Source organism: Bradysia coprophila, unplaced genomic scaffold (genome assembly GCF_014529535.1).
Source record: "Bradysia coprophila strain Holo2 unplaced genomic scaffold, BU_Bcop_v1 contig_94, whole genome shotgun sequence".
Classification (NCBI taxonomy): domain Eukaryota; kingdom Metazoa; phylum Arthropoda; class Insecta; order Diptera; family Sciaridae; genus Bradysia; species Bradysia coprophila.
In genome coordinates, this window is record NW_023504022.1 from 9109981 (window position 1) to 9131381 (window position 21401).

Below are 21401 nucleotides of genomic sequence, written 5' to 3' on the forward strand. Positions count from 1 at the left end.
GGAATGAAAAATAAGAAGTGTACCGATCCGTCATTGTATCAAATTAACGTTTTTATATTTTTTATTGTGAAATTCCCGTCCACCTACACAGCAAAATACACTAACGGTTGCGTCCAGACAGAATCAATGAATCAGTACGCAAATATTTCGGTAAATTTTCATTGCTACACTTTCTTGAATGGAGCGCTAGCTACACGCGGTGTGTATTTTATTTATCACCCGCAAAACCGGAATTATAAATGTACACTAAAGTGTGATATTCGTCATTCCTCCAATGAAATGATTCTAATTTTTGTGTTTTTCGTTCTTTTTTTTCGGGAACGAATTTACAATGTTGATTTTTGTCGAAATGATCATCGCGCCCACATTAATTTGTGTGCTGCGGCTGTTTGTTTCCATTCTATTTAGTTTTTTGATTACAATATTACAATAAATTCGTTTTCTGCACCCAAAAGGGTTTTGTACGTCTGTCTGCTGCCTACATTGTTTTACTTTCGTTAAATTGTTGGAATTATTTTATGTTGTATCAGAACGTGGAAACATAAAGGTCATGAACCAGGTTAATACTCGTTTTATGATGAAAGCTAATCCCACAGTGAAATTGAGAGAATTATATTGTTGTGGTTGTTTGGAATAACGTTTCCTCAACTTAGTTACGAAACGTAAAACTTTGGTTGTGCTTCTTGAGGAAAACTTTGTATGCAACTCGCTGATATAGTCTGACTGATTAAATGCATTTATCGCTCTGTTGCTTAAGGTTAAAGTAAATTTCTTGCACACAATGTGGTGCCGATCTCGGCTTCGCCTCGGGTGCCTATGATCCCAATGAATCTTGGTATATAAACAACTATTTCCTTATTACAGTTGACGTCAGTGAAATATATGTTGAAATTATCTTGGACTTAGCGGCATTGAATAGACGAAATTTATTGCACAGTCAACATATCTGACTTCCGTGCCTTATGAGGAGATGAACAAGCCTCGAAATATTGCGAAAATCATTGTTGGGTTGCTAGGAATCTCGCGCCGCGTCATTCACAATTATTCACATTTTGACACATTTTGTATAAGGAAGATGTCACTTTGTGAATTATTGTGAATGACGCGGCGCGAGATTCCTTAACACTCATTGTTGTCTTTCGTCTGTACAACTCCGCTAAAAAAAAGATAAATTTCAATATTTACATGAACGGCGAAGAAACAAAACCCCCAAAAAGTCAACGAAATATAGACATGAATTTTAAGCAGGCTTTTCTCAGCTGATTCCACGCACTGTAAAATCGTATAAAGACGTACAAGCATTTTGTTTGTATTAGTTGACCAGCTGAAGCAAATTCACGTCTAAATTTCACTGGCGTCAACTGTAGATGACGTCAGTAAATTTACGAATAAATTGAGACTGGTCAACTGATTTGTTCTTTAATTTTAATTGATTTATTGCGGGTGGGTCCGCTAGAGATTACATTTACCGACGTCGGTAAATTTTCGGTAAATAGCATCTGTAGATCAGAGCACCTCAATTAATGCATTATTGCTAAAGCAATTGTCATCAGCTTAGTAATATTTTTCGTCAGTCATTTAGGATATTGCGATATAATGCATCACGGCAATGACTCCACATATTACTAAGCTGATAATAATTGGATTAACAAAATTACGTTAATTTACATGCCAATCTAAAGGTTAACGAAAATTTGTCGAAGTTTGTAAATGTAATTCCTACTTGCCACCTTTTTTTTCAATAAACCAACACCACAATAGAATTTCGCTATAATGAATGTCTTCAAGAGTTCTGCTCTGGTGATAGTGCTCTACAACCAAATCGTTACTTAGTCACTCGTGCCAGACAAAAGTGTTTTATGAACATCAAGCGAACTGATTTTGTCTTTCGTAACACACGTGTGTGACGGTGAGTAATTATACTCTCTCTATTGATAGAAACACATTTTCGTTAACCGAAATGTTTAAAAGCAAAAATGGGTTGAAGATGTTCACTGATTATGTCGTAAATGGTTTACAGTACGCAATCAATTTCTCTTGGCAAAGAATAACAGTTAGGCTTCCAAAAGACTGCCACAAAATCCATGAACATTAGTTATTCATCTGTTCGTTACACAGACACGCATCGAAATTCATAAAAAATAATGTCAATGCACAAAACTAGTTGGAGGTCTTTGTGTTATCGTGGCTTATAATGCTTGCCTATAAAGTCACAGTTTCCTCGAGCATAAATCGACATTATATCGACAATGTTAGACACAATGCAAAAAGCCAAACTTTTTTTTTCTAAAATCAAACTTCCATTTTTGCACAATCAACCGGAATATGAAAAGACGTTTTTTTTTTGAATAAATTAAGTTTCAATTGAAATTTATCAAAAGAAAAATTTCGGCACGCCAAGCTTACGAAGTGTGTCCACACAGAGCCCATTAATATTTCAAATGTAGCAGAGACATGCAAAGCTCTTTTTATTGTGTTAGTTCGAACAAGAAAGAAAAAAAATATTAATTTTTCGTGTTGACGTAGGTATTACCCGAAGGACCACACTATCAAGCATACGTATACCTACACCATGGCACGGAAAAGTTCAATGATTCTAAACAGTTTAACTGCGTATATATATAACACGACCAATATTACGTAGATAAAACAGCGAATTTACGAATTCGGTTGAATGATGTACGCGTACAATTGTACCTGAAAATTCTGTTGTGGCGGTCAGACGAAACCATTAACCATAATAATTAGAACTAGAATTGATTGAATCGATTGATTAAATGACAAAATATGGACAGCAGCAGCTTTATGTTTCTGTATATTTCTTGGGCTGTGAATTTGAATTGAATTGATGATGTCATAGAAGTAAATTCATGTGAAGTACACAGTACAACATGACACAAAAAAAATTATTTTTTTTTAAATAAATTGAATTATGAAATGGAAAGTGGGTGAACCACCTTATAAAAATACACAATTGCTGCACCTATTTCTCTAATGCTTGTAATGCTAAGATCTGTTTTCATGAATGTCATTAAATGACTGGACTGACCCAAATGATAATCACATTCTGTGTATAGTTGAATGAATGAATGAATTAATAAATTTTCCGTTACTATTGCAGTTCAAAGCGTTTTTTTTGTATTTCAAAACATCGCCGCAATGTCTTTGTGTGTGATTCAATTAAGTTTTATTAATGGAATATTATGACCGAGTCCAAGCGATGACAGAAAATCTTCTAAGCCAAACAAGCGAAAATAAAAATCGAAATAAAATTTTCATTTTGCAACGTTGCCAAAAATTCATTTTCTTATAGTGTTCGGCTCTCTCATCTGAATGTACAGGATATATTAGTTCCTTGAATAGTTTGCCTTTTAAAATAACAAATTTTTTTCAATAAAAAGCTTTCACGTACTTATACCGTTTTCTATCGATCGTCGATTTTACGATGCAAAATCTCGGAAGTGAAATAAGAAACGTTGTTTTGTTAGTATAATTTCAACAACCGTAAATTTCTGAGAAATTTTTGCTGGAAGGGTAAATGTGGGAGTGACGCTAATATTTTCAGAACAACTATAAAAAGAATTTCTGGGAAGTTTTACTGGAAAGGTATATGCGTAGGAGTGACGCAAGTAGGTTCAGTGAATTAAAGGAAGTGTGATGAACTTTGATTTTCTGTAGAGAAACAGTAAAATTAGATAAATTTCCAGATATATCGTGAGAGCTGTAGGTGTGAAACAGAAAGCGAATCACCTTATTACTATAAATTCGGCTACTTCCATTGTTCAGCGTAAAGTTTTGTTTCAAGTAAAATCTATTACTTCATTTGTTTGAACAAACATTGCTGTTGATAACGAGTGATTTGCCGTTTCTTTAAGTGTGAAAAGTACTATGCCAATAGCATTTTCTCTTTTACACAGGCTATTAGCAGGCGCCTGCCAATTGCATTTTTCCTTTTACAAAGACTATTTGCAGGTGAAATGGCCTGCCAATAGCATTTATACGTTTATTTTAACACCACCTTTGTGAAGCAATTTCCTTCAGCTGTTTTTCAGCTGGTCCAGTCATATAACCTCACTGTCTTTTGTTGAGAGACCTCACTCACAGCCCTTTATGGCCAATAACAAATGCAATCTGGACCACCGGCCTAATGTGACTTTCACACCATGCCTCGAAGTATGCAAATACTTACTGAGGAAAGTTAGGTGCTCAGTGATATCTCGCCTAAATGTGTGCTACACATATTAAGACATTTCAACTACCCAAATTATGGAGCTTGAGTGAGCTTTAGGACGTTACAAATGCGATGTAAAATCACTAAAAAGTTCCATGTGGAATGATCTGACACGGAAATCGAATCCGAATTATTTTTGGTTTAGTACGTGTATGATAAAACTTGTATTAACACGTGTGACACGGTGGGATTTTATGGGCGGACCAACTAAAAACAGCTGATTAAAATTGGCAAATTTGGTTGGGGTTACCTTTAAGAAAGTTTGTTCAGCGTTTGTAATACTCTTGTCAAGTTAACTCTTCTGTCTACAATTTAAAATCCACTGAAGTCGGCAAATCAGAACCCATACAAATATCTTTTATTTAACTTGGCTTTACAACCGACATACAGACAGACGTTTAATGCAGACAAAATAGTAGTTTTAAAACAATATCCATATTTTACTCTCATCTGGCGATGAGCAAACAATATTGTCAATAAAGAGTGGCTGATGTGTTTTCGTTATTATTATTGTTATTGTTTCAATAATAACATCAACATTTTATTGTCTGTCAATGAAAATCTTTTTTCATTTTAATAAATTATTTCCAGTCGATACAATTGAATTTCGTTATTTATCACATTAAATTGGTTTTACCGCTTGTTTGTTATTGCGTTCGCAATTGAATTTGAAAGCTATTGTATCTTGATGATTGAGTGACTGTTTATTTTACAAGCGGAATTTCGTTCGCCCACCATAATAACATATATAATGTGAACATTTACTGGTGGCGCACACAAAAAGGTATATATCATTTTGATTCAGCGATTTTTGCCAATACTATATAAATAATCGCCGTTGCAATTGTTTAATAAGCCGTAAAATTGGTAATGCAAAAAATAATTGGAATGACATGAAGACAATGAATTACGACTTAAAGTTTTTGGGATGTAATTTATTGTCGGTTCAACAATGTTGAACTCTATAAACAGGTCAGTTGCTCTACCGAAAAAAGGAGGATAACTTAACGTATTGCTGGTCGAAAGCTTTTGAGCTTATTTCAGATATTTGTCATTCGATTTAGATGAAATTCACGTAATTTATCAGTTGTTGTCAGTTGTCCTGGTGATTTGAACGAACAGTCTGTGTTGCTTTTTTAGAATTTATTTCTCTTTTCATTGGAAATTTATATGTCAAAGTTTTATGGAATCCAACAATTTTGAGCTTTTAGTTTTGAATCCAGTGAATCAATGTCAGGTTTGTTTACTGAACGCATAATAAAACAGTAACTTCGATGTTTTTGAAAAGAATAACAGGTCGGAATAGTAGGTTATATTGGACGGTGCGAAAGTAATTCATTACATGGGGTAACTATTTTGTGATAAAAGGAAACTCACAAGTGAGTTCTTGAGCAACCAGCTTCGGTAACTGTCTTTTTAACAAGTGTAAAGTTTGTATATCCGAGCAGAAGGCGACTTCACTTGTCGAAAAACAATTGCCAGAGCAATTTGCTCAATAACACACGAGTTTACGAGTATGACAAAATTGTTTTCAAAGTGACGAAGTAGAATTCAATGTGATCTCGTTTACTTCCATGTAATGGATCATTTTCGCATGGAGCCAATTTCTATGTAATGGTCAACTTTCGCATGGGACAGGTTGTAAAAAAACTTAAAATTTTTCTTTTCTCTTGTACGACTTGAATGCAATTTTCTGATTCAGTTGTGTATGTAGCTGTTTATGCTTTCACAATAAAAAAGAAGTATTTTAACCGTTTCGCCTTGTTTGTTGTTAATTTTTTATGGTTCAGCAGCAAAAGAAAATGTGAAGCTTTAGGATTATCCATACTGTTCCATTAGTCGAAACTTTAATTTAAAAATTCACCCATTAACTTAAGCTGCTCTATACACACGCTTTCGCTAAACTCTCTTTTCAACTCAACCGTTTCTTAAGTATCTCAGAAAGTTTTTTTTTTATTCGGACGAGCATCACATTGATGAAAGACAAATTAATTTACTTGTTACGTTCCGAACAACAGTAGCGTGATATGTTTGAAACCACTAATGGTAAACACAATCACGAAATCCAGAAATATTCATGAAGTAAACCCGAATACAACGAGTAAATTATGAGTTACATCTGTTCGCTCTGGGTCTGGATGCAATATTCATTATAGAATTGAAGACGAAATTACTTGGTTGACTTAGCAGAGATGTGGAACGATACGGTAGTAGTAGAATCCAGAAAATATAGTCGATGAATGTTGCGTGTGTGAAGGGGAGGGACTATTTTTCGGATAACATTTTGCCGCATTCTCCTAAATTTCCACATATTTTCGTGAATTTTCCAACATTTTTCCAAAATGTTCTCAAAAATTACTTTTGGGAAAATTAAGGAAAATATTGAAGTTTAGAAAATTTTAAAGAAAATACAGGAAAATATTATCCGTCCTTGGTGAAGGACAGGCCTATTATTGGTAAATTTGTCTACCACATTTACCATATTTTACCGAAATTTACCGAATTTATTTTTCGGTAAATTCAGTGAATTTTCGGTAAATTTCGGTAATCTTCAATAAATTTTAGTAAATTCGATAAATCAATTTACCAATAATAGTCCCTGGGTGAAGGGTATGCGAGTATCGTCAATAGTGTCAACCAAACATTCTCAAAACTAACATTAGCTCTGCACCATTCGAAATTGCGTCATTTTCTAGTGATTTATTTTATGTTGAAAATAGGGACCCTGATGTCATATACTTCAGAGTGTAACGTAACGTATACATAAATTTCAAATATGCAGATTTGTGAACGATTGTGCATGTGCATGCATGTGATTGTGAAAAAAAATGTAAAAAAAGAACACAGTAAAACTATCCGCCCGGACGAGTGAATAGCATCTAACTTTTATTGGATCCAGTAACTTTTTTAACAAAGTTTGACCGAAAACGTTTCACATTTTTATTAAATATAAACACACAAAAAACCACCTCATCAAATTCAATTTATTCACTTTCATTGAAAAATAAAAACTCTTTCTGCTGCACACACACAGAGGGCAGAAGAAAAAACTCTATTTTTGCATTTGGCTGCATTTTTCTACGAAAAAGTTTATTTTTCTCTGAGTTTAAATTGAAATCCGTCTAAACTTATGTATGCAAGGGATTTGGTGCGCTGCTTCCGAAGAGAGAAAAAAAATAAACTTTCACACCGAAAAAAAGCATTTTTCGAACATCATACAATGCACAATATATTTATTATTATGTAAAGCTATGATAAACTGCATAGCATATTATAGTCGTATATGTACGGTATCGGTATATGTATGTTACCATTACCATACATACAGTATACTTGCCAGATTTTTTCAAAACAAAAATTTTATGTTCTATTTTTACCACCAGTGAATTCATACGAGATTTAGTGTGTGAAAATTGTGTTGAAGAGTAGACAGGGCGGTATCATGTATATGTTTGTTTATATACGAGTTTTCAGTTGTTTGGTGAAGTGAAATGCAAAAGTGTAAACATTAAGATATTCCACACATAAATTTGAATCTGGTGAAAACCGGTGGTGGTGGAGGTGGTGCCGCAGCACACTCATAACATAAATTTTAAAATTGTTTTATTGAAAGCATTACTCAGTGTAACATTGATCTACTTTGGGTAAACTCTGTTCACTATACACTGGGTATTCTGTGAAATGGAATTAGTGAAAAAAATTGACTAAAAATACATAAAGCAAAGACTCTTTGTCTCATATGCACAGCAGATAAAATTAGACAATATTTTTTTCTTCCAACAACGTCTACGTCTAGATTCATTTCATTCATTCGTTTACACATCCAATGAAATTGAATATCACAAATAACTTCCAACACATCATCATCAGTCTAGTGGGAGCTACACACTATAAATAAATGAGTGCAGAGAGGAAAAAAGAACGTATCCAATATAAACAACGGCGCTAATTTCACATTAGTAACTGATGATGCTATATCAATGGGGACAATCACCTCTGAACTCTAATCCGTTTCGGAAATCTACGACTTGTCGATCGCACGGCTAAACAACAAAAACACTCGATAATAAATTGTAACGCGTTGCAGTCGTGTGTGTCACACAAGTCCTTTAAACTCTGATGGATTGTTAACAGCAAGTAACGTCAACATAAAAAATGCTGTTGTTTACGCCGTATTTTTAAGGTTCTTTGTTCCATGTAGACTGCGTATTCACAATAGAAAAATCATCAATTTTCAAAAGCGTCATGTTATAACCGAATGCATGGCTAAAGACATTATATTCCATTTTTACCTTTTATATTAATAGCGCCAGCCAGCGGTAAGATCTATTAACGTTATACACGTCGTGTCTAGCCACAAACCATTCTTGGATGACAATAGCATCAACGTCAGAAGAACAATGCTTTTGGTTGTGCTTTTCCCACCTTATACCGATGAATTCGTATTATAATGCTAATGTGACAGTGATGGATAAATTTTGATTGAATGTATAAAACTAATTCGTTCAGCAAGTCATGTAAAATCGAACAAATTATTCGAAATTCAAATTAATACTTTAATGGATTTTACATTCGTCATTGCCTCATTTCCCATTCAAATTGATTGTCAATTGCAACGTTATATTAGACAGTGTCCAATAGACACTTTCATTGAATGCATAAGTGGATGATAAATTGTCCGAAACATTTATCTCGATCATTGTCTAATGAAAATGCTTATTCGATATTTACGTTACTGCATACTATTGATACACACGCTTCCAGGAAATAATGTTGGGAAAATATTTTTAAACAATGACCATAATAAAGCTTTACTGCATGCCCTATGCGAAAATTGACTATTACACAGCAATTAGCCATCTCCGAAAATTCGTAAATTCACTCATGTGTTTATTAGCAACCTGCTTCAGTGGCTGTCTTCTCGACAATTGTAGTGATTTTCCTCGCCTTCGGCTCGGATATACAAATTCATCGCTTGTTGAAACTTGTTGCTAAAGAACACACGAGTGAGTTTGAGAGTATCATAACATTGATTGTTACCTCATGTAACTAACGAATTATTTTCGCATCATCCTATGTAACCCACTATTGGTTTTGATTCGATGTTTTGGTTTAAGTCATGAAACAAAAACGTTCACACGCAACAGGTGATGCATCATGTTATAATCATTGGTCTCATATTTGAATAAAATGTGTCTCGAAGGGATATGCTATTTGAGTTTAGCTTACATCAGAGGACGTGTTTATTGAACATTGTTCAAAGAAATGAAGTAAAAGATTTGAAATCTATATGTGGATCGAATGAAATAATAGATTTGATACTTAAACTGCTGATATCCTTGCTGTCTGTGAAAGGTTTACAGTCACTCAAATCTTCCCATGTGTCATTCTGTGACGACTCAAGACGTAGTAATTGTGTAATGATGCACATTATTAAAGGGAAATTGTTGTGTAATGAAGCATTCTATGGAATAAAAAGTTTTTTTTTTAACTTTTTAACGACGAAAGACTGCCCCTGGCTTATCTGGCATATAGAATGAACGAATGTTTCAAATATTGAATAAAAAAACTTTGCATCGAACTTGCCGTTTGTAAAAGGGCAATTAGAACCGACTTGACAAGGAATTATTTTTCGTATAGGGAGACCAATACCTCAATTAATCGACATTCAGCAAGTGCGACATGACTGTTCAATCTTGTTTTTTGCCTTTTGCCATTTTTGATCACAAATCTCGCTTGCGACAAATATTTTTGCCTTTGTATAAACTTCGTCTTCACTTGTTGCGAGACATGTCGTCATCTGTGTCTCGGTATAAGACAATAAACGAAATAAAAAAAAATTATTTACGCACAACACTGACCACCTCAAGTATGAATTCCAAACATTTTCATTGACAAATCGCCAATGAGCGTCTTTTTGATTCTATTGACTTTAATTGAAGTGAATTAAAACTGGTTTTCTAGAATTCAATTCAATTTGCTACGCAATAAAACGCTACTGGCTATTATTTTACACTTTGACCGTTTTTACGATCGGTTTCAGATTGACGCCGTTTTTATGTTATTGTCACCATTTCCTGTTTTATTTTCTTTTGGTTACAAACTTCTAACAACGCCAAGCAGACCAAACAGACCACACATGCTGACATTAAAATCCATACCAGACACAATGTGTATTATGTGATTGTTATTCGATTGATAGTGAACAGATGACTGACGGTTTTTTTGGGGGGTGGTTGGGTGGAGTGTGGTCGTCAAAAATTAGATTAGCAATTTGCCATATTTTCACCAAAAAATAAAATCGTTTTCAATTATAGCGAATGTCGGCGGTCTGATGGTGCTTATAGTTTAGCCAATGATAAGCCGTTAATTTTTGTGTAAGCTAAAAGACAATAATTAACTCAAACTCATTATTGAAGCTCATTTAAACGAACGTATCTTACACTACTAATAAACCACCATATATACGCTGTGACGTTATGCATGTTGTCTATATACAACAACAACGTCGTAATCAAATTTCATGATAACCTTCGTGTGTTGCTGGTAAACTTAATCAAAGGCATATCGTATTACCCAAGCAAACACATTTTACATCTATATCTCCGTTGAGCGCCTTATCTTCGTTCGATATGGATGTGTGTTGTAGATTTTATATATGGTAGGGAAGGCGTGCGAACTGTTTGAGCTTACATGTGAATATGACTTTATATATCAAGTTGATGATTCTTGTAGATTGAAATTAAAGAGTTCTGTTGCTGGTTTGGCAACGTCTTTCTTTTCTTAGCACTTAACTTTGATTTTGTTTGGATACTGGGTGCTTTTTTGGGATCGAAAAGGCATTCGAGTTGTTGATGGAAAACATTACGCTCAAGTTTAACAGAAGATAAATGTCAGCCAGCAAACGATTGACTGGATTATTTATTGAAACAGAAGCGGCTGCTGCTCTCTGATAAAATTGAACGATTCGCAATGCATTTGTAATTCGTTTTATGTTATACTCTGAAGCACCTAATGCAATTTGCGCAATCAATTTGCTAACTGTGTTGTTGCTCCAACGCAATAACGTATTTTTTCCACGTTAAATTACTCGACATTGATCGAATTAATGGAACAAATTTTATGATTCTAAAGAGGGAAATATTTATTTTATTTGAAGGCACGCGTGATACAAGAGTGATATGTTCACTTATATATGCGGGACAGGCAGTTGTCTTGTAATACACTGCGTTACAATTGCGCCACTTTGATTTGGATTATTTTATTATGCAGATGATGATGTTCAATGTAAGTTGTTCAAGTGTTCGGTATGTGTGTGATGCTAAAAAAATGAGTTAAACAAATGGCACGTGACACTGTAGTAGCTGGCGTATTTTTTCGTTTCTGAAAAGGAGTTACACTTTTTCATCAATAAACAAATCGAATACTAAAATTATTCGATTTTCTTTCGATGGCGTGGGAGGATACAATGTCGTTCGTATTATATATTCCGCAGACACTAAATATCTCCACGACACTGATGATGTTGCAAAATGCACAATTTGTCATTGAAGCATGCAAACAAAATTAGTCTTATTCGACATGTTAGACGACTATGTTTCCCAAGCAAAGCATATTTGTTCTGCAATTATTCCGAAAGCTGAAAGTATGATTTTTCGGTACAATCAGCTCTTTTAATCTTTTTGTCTTGAGCGCAGTTAAGCGTTCTTTGTTTAGTGTCTCTGTATATATATATCAGAGAACTGCCACTCTATCGTCCAAAACCACTGTGACAAGTTATTGCTCGATCTTATCTCCTTTAACAGCACATTGTGCTACATAATATAAAATGAATTTGTTATGTGACCCTTCAATATCTTCAAAGAATATTAAAATAAATTGAGTTTGAAATAATAATGGTCTCGTTAAAGCACTTTGAACAGTGGGCTTATACCCGGCCTTTCGCCTGGTAACGAAACATGTTTTTGTTTTAAGCGGTTTAATGGTCTCTAAATAATAAAAATTGAAATTTTATTGAGGGTTCGAATAATAAATAAAATTCCAATATTGTATAGCTCCGCTCGCGGAAGGGTCGGTGCAATATCAATTTTCTTTAACTCCGTGATTTTCGTTTGAGATATAGATCGAAATGCCACAAAGGAAAAACGCCATTAATCAAACGGGTTATTGGCAGAAATGATTGTAATTTGAGTGCAAAAGTAAGGGGTTCGGATTTTCTGTTTGACTTTTATGTCTTTCCATTAAAATGACTGTGCAATGTTTGATTTTTGACGGAGCGATATATTGAGAGAGAAGGAAGTCTATTAATTTGAAATGTATGAGTCAGGTGGCAAGGCCCAATTAATACGACCTGCGAAACAAATTGAAATGCTTTGAACTCTTAAGTTTTTGTTTGTTCAAATATCCAAGGCACTTGATCAAAGAATAAAAAAATATTTTTCCGAACGTTTCAAGAATCACGTTTCACTAAAAAAAAAACAATTTTAATTTCACTCTCGTTCTGTTCTACATTATTAGCATATACCTTAAAACCGTCGTAATAAACAACGAATGTTACAACAAGCAAAAAAAACACAAGTGTTATTGAATATTCAATCAACGAATCGACGTTAGTGTGTAATAAACTAAAAGCATAAATAATAAAAATGAGCTGTGATGTATACGCTGATGAAAATCGTTTTGTTTATTGGCCACATACATCCTATTTGCATTGCTAGAAGGCCCCATGGGCCAAGCAGCTAGTATGTGCCGCTTTAAAGGTTGCCGCTACAAGAAAAATAAGCCAGGTGAATTATCAATTAATATTTTTTTGAAATTTTATTCTTCCTTTTGACATGCATTATACGACGCATTGGAAAACAAAGATGTTAACCGATTGTCATGATTGTCATTTCATATAGTCAATGCTATTGATTTCCCCAAGGGTCGAAAGTGGCTTATTACATCACTAGGGAAAACAATAGAAATGGTTTGGGAAATCACATAATGCAATAGTAGATTATGTACCTCAAAACGTTTATTTTGACGATATGTACGTTATGTACCGAGCACTGGATTATCGTTTTAGGCAGATAAAATCCATTACTCGGGATAAAAATGAAAAGTAAATTTTTTGTGCGTTTATTGCCCTCGGTTTCGGTTCGGATCAACAAAGTTCAGACGAAAACACGACTTTTCAACTTTTTGTCCCTTGTTGTGTAATAGTTATTTATGTACCAAGGCGGAATTGATTTTTTTGTCGAGTAAGCAGTGTTGCAACTCGAGCCGAAGACAAGATTTGCATGCACAGCCTACTCGCCAAAAAGTCATTTTTTCTGTGTTACATAGAAAACTTTTCATGCCGAGCGAAGCGAAAGTCGATTTATATTTATTTGCGGGGAAAAAGTAGCTAGTTTCGTCTTTAGGCATGAAATAATTGGTTAACTGAGGGATAAATTGACATTAGATGTGTACATTATCACTCGAGAGATGGAGACCACACAGGCCGAGTGTGACAATACACATTGAGAAAATGAATATTGAAAAGTCAAAAGTCAATGTTACATCCGAGGCGAAGCCGAAATCAATATTCATACGTAAAAGTGATCATATGAACTTTACATGCTAAGGTAATCGTCGAGAGTTCATGGAATTTCATATAATGAAGGGTTTACGACCCACAAGCATGTAAAAAGTTGTGTTTTTCTTTAAAGAAAATCTTTATCGAATCAATTCAAATTTTACGCATTAAATGGTTAGAGTACGAGTTAAGATGCCATCGATTTACGTTTGTTATTGTTCCTTTTCGCCAAATCGTATTTCTCAGAAAACATATTTATTTCGTCAGTGTACACGATGCGCGATTGTCGGTATTAACGATAACAATGACAATGATGATGGTTATGATTCTCTCCCCTCTTGATAAAGAGAACCAAAAAAAATGTGTAATTCGACTATTTTTAGACTGAAAAAATCGATACCGTTCTATATTTAGATGTGCGTTATAGAGCATTTTAATGAGAATATTGATTAAGAAAGAAATTCGCTTTCTTTCTTTCGTCTCCTGTTCCATATAATACACGTCTCTGAAATATGGGTCTGATTACACCTCAACGAAAATTAACTGATCATTCAGTTCGTTTATAGACGGGTGTATATTCGGCGGTAAATTTTCGTTATTACGTACGTTTCATTGATTTTCTCTTATTTACATTAAAAGCATAATAATCTGTCTATTTCCAGTTATACAATGTAAGTTAATTAGGCTACAGACGATTTTCATTTCATAATATCTTGTTATATTAAGTAGGTGAAACACACCATCCATCCGTTCGACTTTCAAAAACTGTATAGCTATAACCGACTTTTCTCCATCGATTCTATTTCCAGAATTAAAATATAAATAATTAAACCGCACGTCTTCTATCCATCCCATCCATTCGTATCGAATTCAATGCGTTAAATTAAATTAAATTAATTAAAAGAGAATAGGGTCGAATGACGAATTGGGGAGCGATAAATATTCTTGGGGACGTAATTAACGGAATGTATTTTTGGACGCCTTTTGTACCGAGAGTGACACTACTTTCGTTTAATGAACAGAATGGCCCACAGTAAATGTGTGTGTGTTACATTTTTACGGACGATGTTTCATTTGATTTATAACCAACGAAGAAAGCATTTTTCGTCGAATAGAACTAAAAAGCAATGAGAAGAAACACCTGGACACAGGTGATAGAGTTCATTGTACAATTTATGTCATGGTGGTTTATAAGTATATTTTGTGGACGTAATTCACAGGCAACTGCACTCAGCTTTTGTACATAAGGGAAAATAAAAACATTGAAATGAGGTGTATGAGTGCTTTTCGCTCTTTAGAGTTCGCCGGATATAGGGCCTATATTCGCGAAAAGTTTTCGACGTTTGCTACTTCAAAAATTTAAATGTGCTGTTTGATAGACGTATAAAACTAGGGTTAAATCTTTGGTTAAATAGAAAATCCTTTGTCAGTCAAAAGAAAATCCTTACAAATTTTACGAAAAAAATCCTCAAATGCAAAGAAAATCCACCGAGAAGCCTTAAGAAAATGCACAAAATCATAGGAAATTCTTTAAAAAAAACTCAAGAAAATAAAATAAAAAGAAGAAAATCCTGAAAAACCTTCCAGAATCAGTAAAGAAAATCATCCTTGCAAAACAACTGGAAAATTGTAGAAAATCCTGTGTCAGCGAAATTTACAAATATCTGCCCTAGGTTTAAAATGTTACCAAAACCAGCTTATTTCTCGATGGGAAATTTCCAAAGACAATGATTTTGAATTAATATTAACTCGAAATTGGGCGAAATAATTTTTCCAAAGATATGGACTCTTAACTAGGGAATGCAATACCGGACTGTTTTTTTCAATACCGGTATTCGGTATTTTGAGTTCATACCGGTATTTTCGGTATTTCGAAGCTATGTTTTAAAATGAAGAATAGTATTTTGCATAACAAGGGGCGAAAGTAAAAAAATTCAAACGTGTGAAGTTTGCAGCCCGCGCCGCAGGCAAGGGCGGCAATCACACGATTTGAATTTTTTTACTTTTACCCCGAGTGATGCACACTATTTTTTATGCCAAATACTGCGGAAGATTTGTATTTTCGGTCCGAAACAAAACATAATTTTAATTAAACTGGTATAAAAATAAAAACAATTTAACAAATGAAATTACTGTAAACATACATTCACTTGCTCACAAAACATTTGGCTATCGTCAACACAACAGTACACTCAATGCGTACTTTCAATCAAGTGAACATGTGTTTTCGAGACATATGAGGACCGAAAGTAAAATGATGACAGTGACATTTAGTTTCGGCCCGCAAATACGCAAGCCCACGGGGCGAAAGTAAAATGATGACAGTGACATTTACTTTCGGCCCAAGGCCTGAATTTTTTTACTTTCGGTCACCATTTGAGGACCGAAAATACAAACTTTCGCAGTATTTGGCATAAAATGAAGACGTTTTAGAGTGGGCATTAAATTACAGATTAGAGCAGCCTCGTAAAAAACCATATTTTCACAGTAATTTTCATAATAAAACAAAGGATACAGTGAACGACATCTCAAATGTCTCACTGTCATTTTTTTCAGAGAATGTCATTGTGAATTTGCAATGACACAATAAAATTCTCAGAAAAATTTGACAGTGAGACATTTGAGATGTCGTTCACTGTACTACTTGAAAAATGTCAGAACTATGGAAATCACTGCATCAAAGTTTGAATTTTTAATGTATCAGCGAATAAATCAAAGAATTTAAATAGTGGGGATCGAGGGAATAGTGGAACAAAACATTAAAAATTCACTCATTATCATCGAACGAGAGGTTTTGAACAAAATCCTTTTGGCTTCCGTAAATTCGAGTCCATTTTTGGATTTTACATGAAATGCTTAATTCTTCTTCTTCTTTTTCAGCCTGTTTCTGTCCACTGCTGGACGTAGGCCTCCCCAATTCTTTTCCATTCCGAACGATTAGTTGCCACTTGTTGCCAATTTGCGCCTGCAATTCTCTTTATACCATTACTCCATCTCTCTGGTGGTCTACCTCTAGGTCGTGTTTTAGGTGGTCTCCAGTTCATGATCTTTTTGGTCCAACGTTTGTCCGTCCTTCTTGCAATATGTCCCGCCCAGCTCCACTTTAAAGATGCTATTTTTTCCATGACATCAACGACTTTTGTTTGTTGTCGAATCCATTGATTTGTCATTCTATCTCTGAGCGTAATTCCAAGCATACTTCGTTCCATAGCTCTTTGTGCCACTCTTAATTTATTTTCGGAAGCTTTTGTTAACGTTAACGTTTCCGCTCCATATGTGAGCACAGGAAGGACACACGTATCGAACACTTTACGTTGCTTAATTGATTCCAAACAATTGTCCAAAGAATTTATCAAACTTTCTTAAAATGACTTTATCACATTGTTAAATACGAAACTATCGTGAAAGGGGAATATTTTACGTCGCGCTGGTCACTTTTACTCAAACAGCTAAATCACTGGGAAGAAATAGTTTGTTTTTCCATTCAATACAACTGAATCGATCATTATCACTGATCATCATTGACTTTTAGGCTTTTAGACTTTTAGTTAATTTCAACTAATAAATGAAGTCCACTTTCGTGCCTTGAGAGGGGATTAGGAAAAGCAGACACTCAATATGTTATAGGAAAAGTGTATTGGGAGTCAAAGTCTCGAATAATGCGAACGTCGTTTCTCTAAGAAAACCCGTTTGGCGTATCTCCCATTTAAGGCAAATTTAAACACTAAGTAGAAGGTGTGTCCCACACCACGTTTGTATCATGCTTCTGAGTATTACACAATTCGTCAAATTGTGGACTACTGTTGCTAATTGAATTGACGCCAAGGATTCTCTAAATTATCTATACGAACCAAAGAAATGATAAGTTGACATCAACTTAACCTGTTACAGACAGCTGTCATCTGTTATCGACAACAACAGCAATAATAAGCGACAAGCTCTGACTAATGAGGCTTTACAACAAACGAAGTAAAAGATTTCTGAAATCAAACTCTGAAAATCTTCGATCAAATGAAGTAATAGTTTCAACAGTAAAACTATGAATATGCTCTTTCATAGAGGTTTGGAACATAGATTGGAATCGTCATAACACTGCTTATAGCACTGACATAAAAAAATATTCGGAAGCTGATGAACGGTATCGTAGAAATATTCAATTCATTGTTAAATGACCGTTTTCGTTTACGATCCCCATTAAACAGAGATTCAAGGTCAAACGATCAAAAGGAAGTCAGATAAATTGTCTGTGCAATTAAATCAAGACTTTACGAATTTCTGCCAATTAGTATGGTGACAAAGATAACTCAACACTTTCAAAATAACTGCAACCGTTATCGCGTTACAATGAAATGATAAAATAAATATCGGTTGAGTTGAACGAAATGTTTGCGTGGTTGGCTTGGCAGAGACAAACGAATTAAATTGGAAAATCCAATTATTTTTCGTACCAACTGAAAAGATTACCAATTTAACATGCAAATGGTTTCGATGAATATTCAAATGAAATCATGGCAGAAAAGCTGCAAGAGTGAGTACGTACGAACATGCAGGCACAGGTCTTTAAATTTCAAATAAATGAGGGTCTACGAGTTAATATAATTACTAGTGCACCACCTGAATGCATTTCATTTTCGGTTTGATAACACCTAAATGCAAAATGCATTTTGATAAGACTGTTAACCGGCGCATAATATTCCACTAAGTGTTAACATTCAAATATGAATGGTGCTGGTTGGTTGTGTGCCATGTAGAATTTTCACGTATTAATCGTTGTTGAGTGCATTTTCGTTCGGTGTACGATGTGTATGTACGTACGATACTACATTTGTACTGCATTCGGTTGGAAAGATTATATATTTGTTTATGCTGATTGCTGATTTGTTCATTTGGAATTCTAAAACCTCCGCAAAATCAGTAAAACATTCAACGTTAGGTATTTTACAAAATTTTTAAAATCGAAAATTTAAATAATTTATTTACCACAAATACCTTACACCAGCTTTAATAGATATTTTGTTGTCGAGTTATTAGTGCCGTTCTCACATTTCGTGTGAACAAAATGAAATAGCGAAAATGGTGTTAGTCAGAGCAGTGACGTTGTTTAGATGAGTTGAAGCACTAAACATTTTTTGTTTTTGCACTTTAAACTATAATTTGTCTAAGTCAGTGAGAATTAATGAGTTGCAGTGTGTGCACTTACTTCTGGCGATTGAGATAGTTGTTCTACTGTTCTTTCTATCTATGGAATCCTTCGGTCATTTTCCTATTTTTTCAATCAAATTTCCGTTGAAATTAATTTTCATAATTTTTTCTTTGCTCAATTTTCAGGTCTGCACCTGCGCAGTACAGAACATACGACAAACAGAATGCCGGCTGAGCAGGGGGGCACAGCAAGACTCGATCATTCGGGTTCTCGAACTGGTGTCCCCCTGCCGCTGTCGATAACTCCATCACAACAACAACAACAACCTTACGATGCCGAATATTCACGTATGGAATCTTGGATGGACGAAAATCCAGAATTCATTCAGGACTATTTCATCAGGTAATTGGTCTTTTTTTATTTGCAATGCACTTGTGGTCTGGGGTGTAAAGGGAGATTATACAAATAATATGATGGTACCATTTGTTCAGTTTGCCGAAAAGGATTCTAATTTGTACCGACAAAGGGACGATCGATACGTTCAACCAAAAAATCAGGGCCTATTTTTGGAAAATTGATTTGCTGAGCTTGGCTGAGATTTTCCAAACTCGGCTAAATTCGCTCAGCAATTTTTTTTATCTCATCAAATTTTGGAAAATTTTAGCAGATTGTGGAAAATTGACCAAAAATAGGCCCTGCAAAAACAGCAAATTTTGCTGGAATAGCAATAAAGTTCTCCTTATATAATACCATCCACAATTACCACACTTTCGGTCACATATATCTTCTTACATGCAAAGTATCATTTTCTTGAGTTTAAGGAAAGCATGGGGTAAAAAAGGTTACAACTAAAATTACGCGCCAATCAAGAGTGTGTATGTATTATACATCGACTAACATGTATCACATTTTAGTAAAGTGTGGCGGGCATATTGTACCTTTCTAATAATGCAAAAACGTGTACAGCGTATATAGAACACATTTACGTCGAAGAAAATTTTACACCCAGTCACACCTCGAAAACTAAAATGAATTACATTTAATTAGGAAAGCAACGCGACAGGTCGTTGACTCGTGGTTAGTTTCACACGCAACATCTGGTGGAAGTGGAGAAATGTCATCACCGACACATGGCACCAGTAGTAACCAACCATGTTCATCACGAGGCGGATCGGGAGCTACGACACCGGTTAGGTAATAATCTATTTTAATTAATGTAATAAAAGTAAATGAGGGTTTTGTTGGGTACAATATAATCAGTCGAGACTTAGGCATAAATTAAAATGAAATATTTTTTTGGCTAAACAGAAAGTTCGGTTATCAATTGAAACATATTATCGCAAGCTTCAAGAATTTATTACCGGAAAGGTAATTTGTTTTTGATGGAATATCATTGAATGTGTCTGCACTACACACAGTCGTAAATACACTCTACCCACCCTTCTTCTAAATTTTTACATTTTTTATTTTTTGCAATTTGATGTTAGCGAAAACCCATCAGCTGAATGAAATGAACGATTTTGATTTTTTGTTAATTGTGTCTTACGCAGGAAAATATCGGCACATGAATTCGAGCGAGGTGGTCTCCTGAAGCCGATCGTGAATACAATCGATGGAACGCCGACATTTCTGAGCGTTAATCAAAATGAATCGTCATGCGGCTCAAATACAAATCTGGCCACCAACAGTCATTCGCATCGGCCACAAAGGTTGTCTAGAAACGAACTTAAGCATTTAGATGAAAAACAGCTTATATTTGAATTGGTAAGGTATCGTATGATGTTCGATTCGATGTTTTTTTTTGATTTTTTAATTTGTTTGGTTTTTAAGTTTTGGTTTCATTTTCATTGTCATGGCTCTTTTGATGTTTAAAAACATAGCACTGCCTCTAGCATTAAATTAGACAATTTGCGGAGTCTGATGAAATCACAGGCTCTATGTTTCTTTTCCAATGATCTAGTACCGGATTGGCTTCCAAAACGTCTTTTAGTAAAATCGGAAAATGGGCCTGTAAAGTCCGAAAAAGGGTCATTTTCATATAAAAACCCAGTGTACCTAGTGCGGCACTGATACATATCGAAGATTTGTTTCGTTGCATGAATCAAACGATACAATCAATTTTAACACGTAGGGGATAATGCTCGAGCAGGCACTTTAGGCACACCGGAAAGTGCTAAGGGAGTCGATGAATACCTCCAAATAAATTTCTAAAAATCAAAAGTGAAATTTTTGATTTTTAGAAATTTATTTGGAGGTATTCCTCGACTCCTCTAGCACTTTCCGGTGTGCCTAAAGGTGACAAGTCACAATAACCGGCAACGTGTTGCGGTAGCTCTTACTACTCACTAAAACCTTTAAATTTGACGCTTGTTTATGCAGTGTTAATACTGGAAGCAGTTCTACGTTCAAATACATTTTTAACTTAATTTTGGGGAGTTGTGGCATAGCACTGGTCCTATAGAAAGCCT

General features: G+C 34.7%; 1 protein-coding gene across 10 annotated transcripts in view; it reads left to right on the plus strand.

Annotated features, from left to right (window-relative positions):
• LOC119085311 (dual 3',5'-cyclic-AMP and -GMP phosphodiesterase 11) overlaps nucleotides 1-21401 on the plus strand; it is a 119334-nt gene that overhangs the window by 73580 nt on the left and 24353 nt on the right. For 6 of the 10 annotated variants that reach the window (XM_037195685.1, XM_037195682.1, XM_037195686.1 and 3 more), the window contains 3 exons: nucleotides 19119-19335; nucleotides 19981-20127; nucleotides 20484-20697. In XM_037195685.1, the coding sequence (XP_037051580.1) occupies nucleotides 19157-19335; nucleotides 19981-20127; nucleotides 20484-20697 (540 nt within the window). In that variant the 5' untranslated portion in view covers nucleotides 19119-19156. Of the gene's footprint in view, nucleotides 1-12748; nucleotides 13018-19118; nucleotides 19336-19980; nucleotides 20128-20483; nucleotides 20698-21401 lie in introns of all 10 variants that reach the window. The other 4 variants (XM_037195678.1, XM_037195681.1, XM_037195679.1 and 1 more) reach the window with 1 other exon arrangement.